Here is a 13,355-nt window from a genome sequence, read left to right on the forward strand (position 1 = left end):
AGAGTGGGGAAAGACTTGTGGCAGGAAAACCGTACCACCAGTCTGTGGCAATGGTGTAGGTATAAGGTGATGAGGGAAAACCTACCTCAGGGCAGCTGTCAGAGGGAAGAAAGAGATGTACAAGTAATGTAAAACCAAAGACCCTGGCATCATGTTTAAGTATGGGATGAAAGAGAAGTCAGGGAATAGAGCTGTATGACTAGGAAAAGGGTAATGCACTGGACCAATGACCTCAAACTTGAATAGAAATGGATCACTGTAGCTGCAAATTGACTTGGAAAACTACAAATTAACATTATCTATATTATATTATGTTTTTATTTGTTTTTATAAGAGTTTGACACCTCTGCCCTGGACATTAATAGGGAAGTTTGGAAGGGCAGAGTATTTGATGGGGGTGGGGTGATGGGAAGGGTAGAGAGATGAGTTCGGTTTTAAACATGTTGAATTTCGGATATATATGGACATTCAGTTTGAGATCTCCAACAGACAGGTGGAGATACAAGACTAGAGGTCCTCTAGAAAATAGGTCTAGATACATGAATGTAAACATCTTCAGCCTAGAGATGATCACTCAATTCATAGGAACTGCTGAGATTACCAAGTAAAACATTATAGAGGAAGAAAAGAAAAGGACTCAAACTCACACCTGTGGGACATATTTCTAGTAATGCCTTTATTTGATGATTCTGACCTTTTTTGGTGATTCAAACCTCCTTTTCAACACAGTATTGTGTCTTTATTTGTAGTGTTATATATGTATTAATTAATATGTAATAGTATATGTTGTGATTTAAGTCCCCATTAAATTGTAAATTTCCCAAAAAGCAAAACTGTTAGCAATTTTTTGTCTCTCTGATTGGTCCTATACCAAAATGAAATACTTGATGTTTGTGGGATAAATAAGCCTCACTGGAATGTCATTCAGTAAACCTCTATTAACTGTTAAAGTGCCAAGCCATGGGAATACAAAAAAGAAGATAGTCCCTGTCCTCAAGAAATTCATGGTCTAATGGTAGAGAAAAGTAAATATTGTACAAACAAACAATATACAGGACAAATAAGAAATAATATAAGTCATTGAAATTAATAAGAATTGAGAAAGGATCCTATAGAACATGGGACTTGTTTGTTTTAGTTGGAACTTGAAGTCAGTGAAGTTGGGAGATAGATATTAAAAGGAAGAACATTTCAGGCACTGGAAAAAGCCAGAAAAAATGCTTGGAGCTATGCCTTGTTCTTGAAACAGCCTGGAAGCCAGGGTGACTGGATGGAAGATTATGTGGCCTGGTTGTGAGGGTTGGGCTAGCAGGATTGGTAGTTTGGGGAGTAAAAAATAATAGAAATGAAGGATGGCTGGGCCAAGCCCCAAAATGGAGTCCCCATTGGTTAGACCACAGGAACTTATTAATCAGAAAATGGGACAGGCATGCAAAGGATATTCAGGTTCAGAAGGCAACTGAGGCATGGTGTCAAAAGTTTTTTGAGTAGGAGAATGACATGATGAAAACTAAAAAGTAATAGAAACCCAACAGTAATGTACAGAATAGATTGAAATAAGGGACAAACCCTTATATTTGGAAAGAGTTGACAGATTATGAACATAGTCAAAATCAAATAGTCTGTTTTCCTGGGAAATCAGGTTTGAAGCAATTTCAAATATTTTTGAGTTCATTGTAAAATTACATGTATTAAGAAGTATTTGTTAAGTTATCTTAGACATTCCTTGTTTTTGTATCTGAGATACATTGATCAGTGCTCTCTGCAATAATTTATGAAAATACACAGTTAACTTTGTTTTGTTCTTTGAAATTTTTTCCTTTTGATAGTTTTATGTAACTTCTATCTTTATTATGTCAGACTTAATTTTATTTTAGGTTAATTTAACTGGTGATGGAGTTTCCAAGTAGTTTATGTGGTTTGATTTACAATAATGTCTTTTTGAAATTGCCTCAGAAAAATAGAATCTCTTTCCTACTGAGACATTGTGCTTTGTTTCATTCCTTAATGCTGACTGGCTCTTTTTGTTCCATAGGTCTAAAAAGAAAAAATGCAAAATAGTGTAAAATGCTAATTACTTAGTTGTCTTCAATAGGATTCTTTCTGATATTTTGTACTTAGAGACTTTTGGAAGTAGTAGTGATAACCCAACTTCTGATATAGTTGGAAAAAGAATATTTAATCACCTCCAGGTCCAGAATATTCTTTCAGTGGTACAAATTTAAAATATTCTTAAGAATTTTTTTTTAAATCTGACTTTAAATTTTTGATCATGAAATGTTTTCTTTGCTTTTTTGATATTGAAGATACTATAAAAAATAGCAACTTTCTAGAGACAAAGCGAGGCAGGATACTATGGACAAAATGCTGGGCCTAGACTATGGAGAAATTAGTTCAGATCTTCAATAGGAGGAATGGGGGGAGAGGGATAGACAAAATGGATCTCCAACATGAATTTCAGTCCTAAGCTAAGATTCTTCCAATTCTAAATATTTGAAGCTATTGATTATTAAATTGGGAGGGGGGGAAGGGAAAACAGACTATTTGACTTTGACTATGTTCATAATCTGTCAACTCTCCAAATCCTAGGGTATAAAATTGTCTTTTTCTATCACCTTTTTTTTTTTCTTCTTTTGGTATTTTACACTTTTAAAAAGAATGAAACCCTTAAGCAAAACAAAGTTTTATATCAGATAGCAAAATAGAGGAAAATTGAACCCTGTCCTAACAGTTTGATTTCCGAATAAAATGTGTTTTATTCCATCTTCTGGATAGTATTGAAAATATTATATTTTTATACACTTAGTGCCTTCAGCAACATAGTTTTTTTATGGACTCATTTTTTCTCTTATCTAGAACATAAATAACCCCCAACTTGGAATAATATCATTTTGGAACCATCATGAGTTGCCCAGCGGTGGAAATCCTAAGTGGGACATTTACTGGCCAGCTCAGAGGATAGAAAGAAGCAGCAGAATTGATTTCAGTGACTGCACTAAGAAATGAGTTAGGAATGCTTGCTTCAGGCATTAAAATATCCTTCACAAAAGCTATTAAACCATTTGGATGTGATGTGATTTCTAAAAAAATAAAACAATCTTCCAAGTTCGTTGTTAGCTGCTTTATTTTGTAGACTTTAACATAACAAAACATTGCTTTATCTTTCCTACCCAATTGTCTTCCCCTCCCCCTTTTGTAGAATTTAACTCATTAAAATTTTTAGTAAATCCAACTAGTGTAAACATGTATAGATGGGAAGGGATATTTAAATATAAAAACAAGATCAACAAATAGCCAAACAAATTTTACCTAGAAATACCAAGAGTGCATCTTTGTCTTTTAGGGACCAGGACTGCTGAGAAACTGTCTGGGTAGGTATGGATGGGTAGCTAAGATAATTGAAAGATGTAATCATTATATCTTTTTTTATATTTTCTGTTTTCTACCAATAACTCATGTATTAGCAATAGATACTGTAGAGTTAGCTTGGAAGTGTGTGGGTTGTATTTTTATTTCAACACTATACAAATTTAGAGACTTGAAATACTCATGTTTGTATAGATAGCTGATCACTCTGCCCAGTTGTCTTGATGAAGGAGCATAACTAAATGAATAGTTGTTTTGATTTATTAAATTGGTTCCTCATCTTGATCTCATTTGCTTAGTAGCCTTAAACTAGTCTTACTTTTTTTCTTTCTGTCCAGTTTTAAACTGTAGAATTTTTTAAATAGTTTTTTAATCATGCAACCATACAATTATATAACCAAATCCGACACCTAAGACTTTCATTTTAAGTGCATGATTTAATCTGCTTTCCTTCAAACTCACTCTAATCAGTATTCAATTAGAAAGTGAATCTCCTGTTTATAGGACAGAATAGCCAGAAATCAGAGACAAGACTTTAAAACTATATGGTATCACATGCTAGCATGGTCTTATCACACATTTTGGCTAAACTGTACAAACCATACATATGCATAATATATATAGACCATGTACATAAATTGTATAGACCAACCAACCAATTTGGTAATTCTGGAAGCAAACAGCTCCCAGTAGTTTGGGGAAACTGAAGTCACAAATTGTTTATTAGTTCCCATTGGAAAGTCACCATGAGCTTGTCAGGAAATTTCTCTTGGAAATTGTTTGAGAACACAGTGGCTTTGGAGTTAAGTAGTGTCATTTATAATGTCGCTATGTGGATGAGAGAGTGATATATAAGGAGTTATATATAACAGAAAAATGCAATCCAATTAAAAACACTTTTCAGGGGCTGGAATCAAATAACTAATCTTAAGTAGATACTGATTTTTAAAGAATTTTAGTTGCAAAGTGCTCAGAAGTAAAAAGACCCTTCAAAAAATTTAATTTTTCATACAAAAACATTGGGAAGAAAAATATTTCTGTTGATAAAATTGTATAAAAATGCACTATTGATACCTCTGTTCTTTTCTAATTTAAAAAAAAATTCTGTTAGTTTAATTAAAGACCCATAAACTGTTGATAGAGATTGTCCTGAAGAGATACTTTAAAAGTATTGCCTTCTTTATTTTACCCATGGAGAAACCTGGTTTCAGAGGGGGGGGAGGGAAGGGGGGGCAGTGTGATTGTCGCTTAGAGATGGAATAGCTTAATCATCCACAATCACAGAGAAGTGTATTTTTATGTTTAGCCCTATATTGATTCATCCATCAAAGGTTAATTTAGCTCCCCAGATAAATAGAATACTAATGGGGCTTTTAAAAGATGTCTTAGTAGTTCTAGAGGCAGATAATATATAGGAGAGGGCATTAAACTTCCTTGGAATCAGAAAGACTTGGGTTTAAGGTCTGCCTCTGGTACCTTCTATGTGTGACTGGGCAGGTTCCTTCACCTCTCTGTGGTCTAGGCCAGGCATGTCACCCTCAACTAGAAATGAGGCCACTGACCCATGCTGAAGGAACCCTGAAGGACACAGAGTGACTTAACTTTGAAATAAAATATCATGTGTTTATATTTATATATTTCATTAAATATCAACTACTTACATTGGGCCACTTTAGGGTGCTTAGGTGTTGGACACCTCTTCGTGGTAAAAACTATAAGTTCAGAGAAGGTACTGAGCTCTTTGGGAGAGGGAGTTTCCTCATTTGGGACTTCCCTGAAGTAGTGATTTCCTATCCTTGAGATTGTCACACATTTCAGCAGAGAGACTAAATAAAATTTAGTCACTGAATTTCTCAACTGACACAATACATTGCAAATAAATTATTGTACTTTGGTAAGTAGAGTTCTATACTTGAAATTCATTTATATCATTTACACTCTTGAAATCACATATCCTGACCCTTAAAAAAATTTAAAGGGTTAAAGACTCCTCTCCCCAAAGTGGAAATAGTTTTGCCTTTTTTTATTGTCAGAAATTTGTTTGGGACATGTAGGTATATATGTGAAATCCAAATCCAGTGACTTTTTTCTCAGTCCTCATTCTCCTTGATCTTTCAGCAATCTTTGATACTGTTGATCAGTTTCTCCTTCTTGATACTCTCTTCTCTCTAAATCTCTGATTTTTCTCCTAGCTATGTCACTGCCCCTCTGTCTCCTTTGCTAGGAGACAGCAATGTATCCAGCCCTGGGACCTTTTCTCTTCTCCCTCCATATTGCTTGGTGGTTTCATCAACTCTCATGGATCTAATTACCATTTCTTTCTGACAATTCTCAAATCTTTCTTGTTCCAGCTTCTTCACTGACACCTAATTTCACAACTCCAACTGCTTTCACATAGCTACCTTAAACTAAACATGTCTAAAATTGAATTCATTTTTACCTTTAAACCACTACTCCACCACCCCCAATACCTTTCTTGTCACTTGTAGAGAGCAACACCTTACTTTCTCAACCCTGTGGAGGGCAAGTCCTTCAGACTTGCATCCTAGGAGTCTCATCCTTGAAGTTATATTTTCTCTTACTTCTACCTACCTCCCCCAAATATTGTCAAGGCCTGTCAATTTCACCTTTGCAACATTTCTCAGATATACTCCCTTCTCTGACTACCTTCACTCTTAATCACCTCCTGCCAATAGCTTGCTTGTAGGTTTGCCCATCTCAAGTCTTTCCCTACTTCAGTCCATTCTCCATTCAGCCACCAAAATTATTTTTGTTAAGTGCAGATATGACCATTTTCCCCTCTACCTCACCCCTACTCATTACTAGTGGTTCCCTATTTCCTCTAAGAACAAATACAAAATGCTTTGTTTGGCATTCAAAGCTCTTCATAAGCTATCTTACCTTTCCAGTCTTCTTAGCCCTTACTCCCTTTTTTTTTGTTAGTTGTTCAGTCAAGTCTGACTCTTTGTGACCCTGTCGACAATACTGTGCATAGGGTTTTCTTGACTAAAATCTTACTCTCAAACGTTGACACTGGCTTTTTGGGACTTGATCTCTCCACACTGAGCATTTTCACTGACTGTCCCTCATGCCTGGAATACTCTCCCTTCTTAACTCTGCTTACTGACTGGCTTCCTTTGAATACATCTTTCACAGAAAGCTTTTTAACCCTTTCTAGTCTATTAATTATGTCCTATTTTTTTCCTACATAACTTGTTTGTTTATATTTATGTGCCTAGTGTTTCCTCCATTAGATTAAAAACTTATTGGGGTAGCTAGTAGGTATAGTGGATAAAGCACCAGCCCTTAAGTCAGGAGGACCTGAGTTCAAATCTGGCCCCAGACACTTAACACTTCCTGGCTGTGTGACCCTGGACAAGTCACTTAACCCCAATTGCCCCAATCCCCCCTCTCCCCTCCCCAAAAAAAGATTACAAACTTATTGAAGATAGGGACTATCTTTGCCTCTTTCTGTATATTTAGGTCTGTCTTAGCACAGTGCCTAGAAAAAAAGTAGATACTTAAATGTTTATTGATTGGCATTTAAAAAATTTTTTTGTTTCATATAATTTAGTAAGCAAATAATAAAATGGAACTTTGGGCATAGTATAGGTCTTCTATAATATTAGATATTAATCTAATTAGAAATTAGATAATAATAGAATGTTATATGTATATATTTCTATTTGCAGTTTGTTTTAATGTTACTAGAAAGTATTCTGCTCATTGATATAATCAAAAAATTGATCTTCAACTTTGCCTCTTCTAAATTGTCAGATGGATGACTACTACAGCAAGTTAGAATCCAGTATAATGTGACCATAACAAACTTAAGAAATAAAACCTTCATTCTGAGTTGGCAGATTAGGGGAAATTTTTGTTCCGGGATAAAACAAAGGGAGTTACTGGACATGGATAAGTACTTTCTGATAAAGAATTATCTTCATTTTTATAATTAATGGAAATTTTGTTTAAGCATTTTAAATTATTGGGGAGAAGGACAGATGATTCAAACTGAATTTTATTTTGTTGTGCTCTTAAATGTTCTTGTTTTTACCTTTATAGATTCTCAACAAGATTGCTTGTGGTAGCATATTAAACTAACTAGCCTCTAGTAGGTAATGATTCTACTCTTCTGGGAACCTATAAAACAGAAATAGTAATACCAATCACACCTACTTTGCAGAATTGTTGATTTATATAAGATTTATATGTATTTTTGCAAACTTTAAGATGCTATACAAATCATCAATTCTGATACCGTAGAAATGCAGGAGAAAGATACTTTGTTCTCAAGGAACTTAGAAAATTACTACCCATAAACAATTTGAAAACAATTAAATGGTAAACTGTTATCTCTTGTAAATGCAGTACTTAAGAAAAAGAAAAGGATGAATATAGATTAATCAGAAAGCTTACTTAAGTTCACTTTGAAAGATAAGCTTTTAGATAAGTGTGGGAGGGAGAACATTTCAGATCTTAGGGTTTTGACTTATAGATTCAAACTTAACATTGATGGAGGTGCCCTATAGGCTGTCTTGCCAGTCCCTAATTTTACAAATGAGGAAACTCAAGGGAGAGGAAAGGTTTTAAGTGGCTTATCTGAGATCCTTCAGCAAGTGACAAAGGCAAGGGCTGAATTAATGGTATCTTATCTCTAAAGCCAATGTATTTTCCATTGATCTATACTGCTTCTGGGACTAGTATGTGGAAAATGTGAAGAAAAAGTAAGCATGGGATGTATGGAATCAGTGAGTAGACTGGAGTGGGGAGCCAACTGTTCAGGAGTGTGGAAAAACTGCATATAGCATAAGGCCAAATTAGAGAGGACATTGTAAGTCAAATAGATGTTTGAATTTAATACTGTGACCATTATAGGTAGCCACAGAGAGGGTAATGACATGCAAAAAAGCAGTAGTTAAGGGAGGTTTAACCTTGCAACATTGGGCAAAATTGATATGAGAAAAAGGGAAGCCAAAGATCAATATTGGGAATATTTCCTGGGATGAAAATATTCTGAAACCATATCAGGGGGCCATGCATATAGGACTACAAGTGACATTTTTGTAGCCCCTGGGTCTCCATTGAGGGAGTAGCTGATAAAGACCTATCTTACTACTTGAATGTGCCTTTTACATATAAATCATTTTCCATAGACCTTACATATCAGCAGGCATCATCTTATTCAATCTTACCACATCCTGCCATTAGAAAATTGTGAGAATGTGATTAGGAACCTATGGAGCTATAGCAGTAAAGAGATTCACACAAGATCACATAGCAAATGCAGAGTTGGGCTGATGCAGATTAAGTGTTCTTTGTTGTAGTTTTCAGTCTTATGTCAATAACTGCTCACTATTTGTGAGAATCATTGGAGAGTTTTCTTTAGTTTTTAGGTCTGCATATGGATGGACTTAATGCCACTTAATTTACTTTGCTAATGACGCTGCCATATAGTAATTTGTTTTGGTTTTGTTATCTTACCTACCAGAATGGGTGAAGATAATTTTTATTTCAGTATTTTAAAAAGGTTTTTTAAATAGGAGGCTATAAATCACAAACTAAACTGGATTCAAATATGACCCTAATTAATTTTAATACATAAGCAGATCTTAAGAGTCCAATCATATAATACAAGAGTGGCCACTCTTGATGTGATCAGATTCCACTATAATGAGCCTTAAGTTAAATGGTAACTGTGAAAGATGGCTACATTCTAAATTTGAGCAAACAATTCATTTGAAAGCTATGTTTAGAATTAACTTAGAATTATAGATTTTTAAGTCATCCTGTATTGCCATTGTCCCTGGTTTCTTTTACAAATGGAGAAAATGAAGCCCAGAAAGATCAAGAAACCTGTCTCCCCAAGCAGGAGCAGAACTAAAAGCTCCAGCTCCCTTCTCTTCATTTCTATTCCATTATGCTGTTTTGTTCTCTTCACAGTATGAAAGTGAATTTCTAAAACCTAAAAATTACTCTCCCAGAAATCTAGAACTTATCATTTCTTTCAGGAGAATTTATAGTTTAATAATAAACATATTTTTAATTTTATAAAAAGCTTTTTATTATTTTTGTAAAAGCATCACCAACCCATCCTAAATTTAGTGGCATCATGCCCTTTTAGGCTATCTGACAATAGTGAAATATGTTGACCTTTTATGGATAATGTGTTAATGCCTCAGGTTATAGTTTCTTTTTTTATTAAAATAAAAGTAACTTATAGCATGACTTCTTTTTTTTAAAGGCTGGCTTCTTATTTTTTGTTTTTTAGGTTGTAGACTTGAGGGTTCCATGCTACTTTACATAAACACAATATCTAATTATAGTTTTGGAAAAATATAAATTTTCTAACTTGAAGCTTCATAATAGAATGTTGGTAACAAAACTTGAAATTCCAAAAGATCTAAATGGTGATTAAATTTTTGGTATATGTATTCAGTAAATTTTGTCTTTATTTAATATTTTATATTAATTAGAGTATTGTTCTCTTTTTTGGTCTCAGGACTCCTTTGCACTCTTAAAAATTATTGAGAGCCTCTTCCTCCCCCAAGAGCTTTTGTGTATATATATATATATATATATGTTATAACTATTGATGTTTACCATATTAGAAATTTTTAAATCTTAGTATTATTATAAAAATAGTTTTAACCTCACAAACCTCCTTACGCAGTCTCTGGATCCTCCAGGACACCCTGATCCACACTTTGAGAATTGGCTACATTTGAGGGTAAAGCTGAGAGGAAGAGAAAAAGGAAATCTGAAAGAAAACAAATTACATACATGTCCATGGCAATTGTGAAGTGTGAGTCACAGATCAAGGGTGAGATTATACTCAGACATTTTGATTCTTTTAAGTTTCTTTCAGATTAGCACAATAGAATTTAACAACTTAACTTTTAAATTAGATAATGTTATTGTGTCCATTTGTTCTTATGTTCTTATGTGCTGGGCACTGGTAATATAAACATAGGGAAGTAGTAGTCCCTGTTCTCAATTATCTTGTATTGAGTAGGAAATAAAATGTTTACACATAGATTATATGTGTGTATGCACATTATTATAGATTATATTATACATATATATTATATAATATCTATAATATTATTATATAGATTAGTGTATGCAAAGTAATTTGGGGGAGAGGCAAACATTAAAAACTGAAGGAATTGGAAAAGTTCCCATGTAAATGATAGAATTTGAGCTATTCTTGAAGATTAGATGAGGAGTGAGTACATTACAGGCACAGGGATCCAAAAGGTATTATCCAGAATGTTGGGTATGAGGAACCAGCGAATAAGCCTGTTTGGGTGGATCATAGTGTGTGTATAATGGTGGTTGGTGGTGCTTGAGGAAATAGAAAGCCACTGGAAGTAAAACAAACAAGTGATGTGGTCAGACTTATGCTTTAGTAATATAGTTTGGTCATTATGTATTTGCTAATTTTTCCTCTGCTGAGTCAGATTATGAGGAGCTTGGAAAAAGAGTCCTTTGACAAAGACATGTTTTACAAGAGATAGGGGGTAGTGGTTACACACACACACACACACACACACACACACACACACACACACACACATTAGTGACAGTCTCTGCGGATGAGGTGACCCTTGATTGCATCTTCTCCACATCTCCAGCAGATTACCTCCATCATTATCTCAGTTTTTTCTTTAATTTTCAGTTTCTTCCTTTCTTCCCTACTCTTTCTCTTACTGCCTAGAAACATACCTGTGTTTCCTCCATCCTTTAAGAACATAGACCTCACTAAATCTTCTATTGTTCTCTTTCCAATTTTTAACTAAACTCTTGGAAAAAAGTAGTCTAATTAGTGCCTCTGTTTCTTCTCTCACTCTAATAAATCCTCTGCAGTTCTGGCTAACAGCTTAATCATTCAACTGAAACTTTTCTCTCCATATTCACTTATGAGTTGTTGGGGGTTTTTTTGTTTGTTTGTTTGTTTGTTTGTTTTTGGCTTTGTTTTTTGAACTTCTAGTTAGTATGCATTTATTAGGCACTATGCTCAACACTGGTGATACAAGAAAGGCAAAAATTGTTCTACTACATATATGAGATACTGCACATATGGTATGGAAGGTCACATCATAGGGAAAATTGTAGCAGCTGACAACCAGGAAACGAGACATAGTTTACAATTCTCTAAATTTCTTGAGTACTGTAACTTTCTAGAAAGTATTACTTTCTCTCTTGACTATTACAGGAGATTGCCGATTGGTCTCTTGCCTCAACTCTTATCGTTTAATCTTTTCTCCACACACCTGCCAAAATATTTTCCATAAGTACTGGTCTACTCTTCTACTCAGTCAACTTGGGTCTCTCCTTGTCATCCCTTTGATCAAATTTAAACTCTTCTTTGGCCTTTAAATCTCTGTATATTCTGATTGTACCTGACCTTTACAGTTTCATTTTACATTATTCCTCCTTGTGAACTCTGTTCTAGATAAACTTCTTCCTGTGGCTCATACATTATGCTTCATCAGCCACCTCCATGTCTTTTTGTTGGTGAAAATACATTCTCAGCTTACCTCTTAAAAGTCTCCTGAACTCATGTCAAATACTTGCATGTCCTGATCTCCCTAACTGCTAGTGCCCTTCCTTTCTAACCTACCTTGAATTAATTTTGTATTACATATAAAAATATTTAAATAGTACATGCTACTGTTACATCTGGCATTCTTCATGTAAATATTTAACTGCATGACTGTGTTATTCTTGGTTTCTTTACCCTATCATCCAGCACAGTGCATGGCATGTAGCAGACACTCAATACATGCTTGGTCATAGACTCAAAATTTTATAATTGGAAGAATTCACTTAGTGTAATTCTTTCATCTTATAAAGAAACTGAGACCCAAAGAAACTTGAGTTACTTTAGGTGGTGCAACTTGTTCATGACAAAATCAGGATTCAGAAGAACTCTAGCTTTTTGGTTTTTTGAGCTATTATCATTCATGTTCTCTTCCTCCTTTCTTGCTTTCCTAGGCAGAGACCTTGACATTCAGATCCAATTGATCAACACATATTTATTGAAATACCTAGAAAGTATCAAGCACTGTGCTGCACATTTAATTGTCTAAGGGGTAGAAGTATAGATTGAGAGTTCTTAGAGCCAGTGAGTGGTATTAACCACATATAAACTGTCATTTAAGGAGCTGTTGGCTGAATGATGGGAGGGCAAGTTGGATCAGTTTGCCAATTTGAATAGTAAATCAGAGGGAAAAAATTTTTTAAGTATCTGTGTAACTTTTCTGTATCAAGAACTATAACAATTGGCACTTCTTTATAAGGGCATTAAAGCTTGAATTTCAAAAATCATATTATTAATCACAGTGCCAATGTATAGTGTCTTATTTCCTTTTTTCTGTTAGTTTAGATGTAAAAGTAAAGGCAGAAAAAAAAAAAGTAAAGGCAGCAGGAAATAATTGTAACTTTTTTTTTTAACACAGGTCCTAGGGTGTTTTGATATTTGTTAATAAAATTGTAGATTTCTAAAAGATCATAATGAAATTTAAACTGTAATGTTTCATTATCTTAAATAGTTCATATCAGAAGTCAAGAAAAAAATTTTGAATTTCTTATCATTGTATTGCTTAATATGGTACCATATTTGCAAAGAAAATAACAAGAAAAAATGTTTCTTTTGATTTTTTCTCTTACAGAAAAGTAGAATAAAAGTCTTAATGAAATCTGTTTCACAAGTGCTAACTCTTTTTTTTTCCTTGTTCTTTTCAGTACTTTGTGCCAAGAACCTTGCAAAGAAAGACTTCTTCAGTAAGTAAACGCCCATTACTTCTGACCTACAGAATTCTTTACATGTATATGTTTTTGAACTTTTAAACCTTTTAAATGAATGCCTAAAACAAGTCATTGGGTGTGTTCAGTAATATTGTCCTCTAGTGAGTGGACTAACATAGCCTGGCCTAGACAAGAACCCATGACTTCATTCTCGTGTAATCGCAGATTAGAGATTA

The 13,355-nt window shown here is 34.3% G+C and overlaps 1 protein-coding gene across 2 annotated transcripts in view; it reads left to right on the forward strand.

Moving 5' to 3' along the window:
* SMURF1 (SMAD specific E3 ubiquitin protein ligase 1) overlaps positions 1 to 13,355 on the forward strand; it is a 109,184-nt gene that overhangs the window by 49,987 nt on the left and 45,842 nt on the right. For both annotated transcript variants that reach the window (XM_051999874.1, XM_051999865.1), the window contains exon 2: positions 13,117 to 13,155. In XM_051999874.1, coding sequence (XP_051855834.1) covers positions 13,117 to 13,155 — 39 coding nt within the window. The remainder of the gene's footprint in view (positions 1 to 13,116; positions 13,156 to 13,355) is intronic.

The sequence above is a fragment of the Antechinus flavipes genome, chromosome 1 (genome assembly GCF_016432865.1).
Source record: "Antechinus flavipes isolate AdamAnt ecotype Samford, QLD, Australia chromosome 1, AdamAnt_v2, whole genome shotgun sequence".
Classification (NCBI taxonomy): Eukaryota; Metazoa; Chordata; class Mammalia; order Dasyuromorphia; family Dasyuridae; genus Antechinus; species Antechinus flavipes.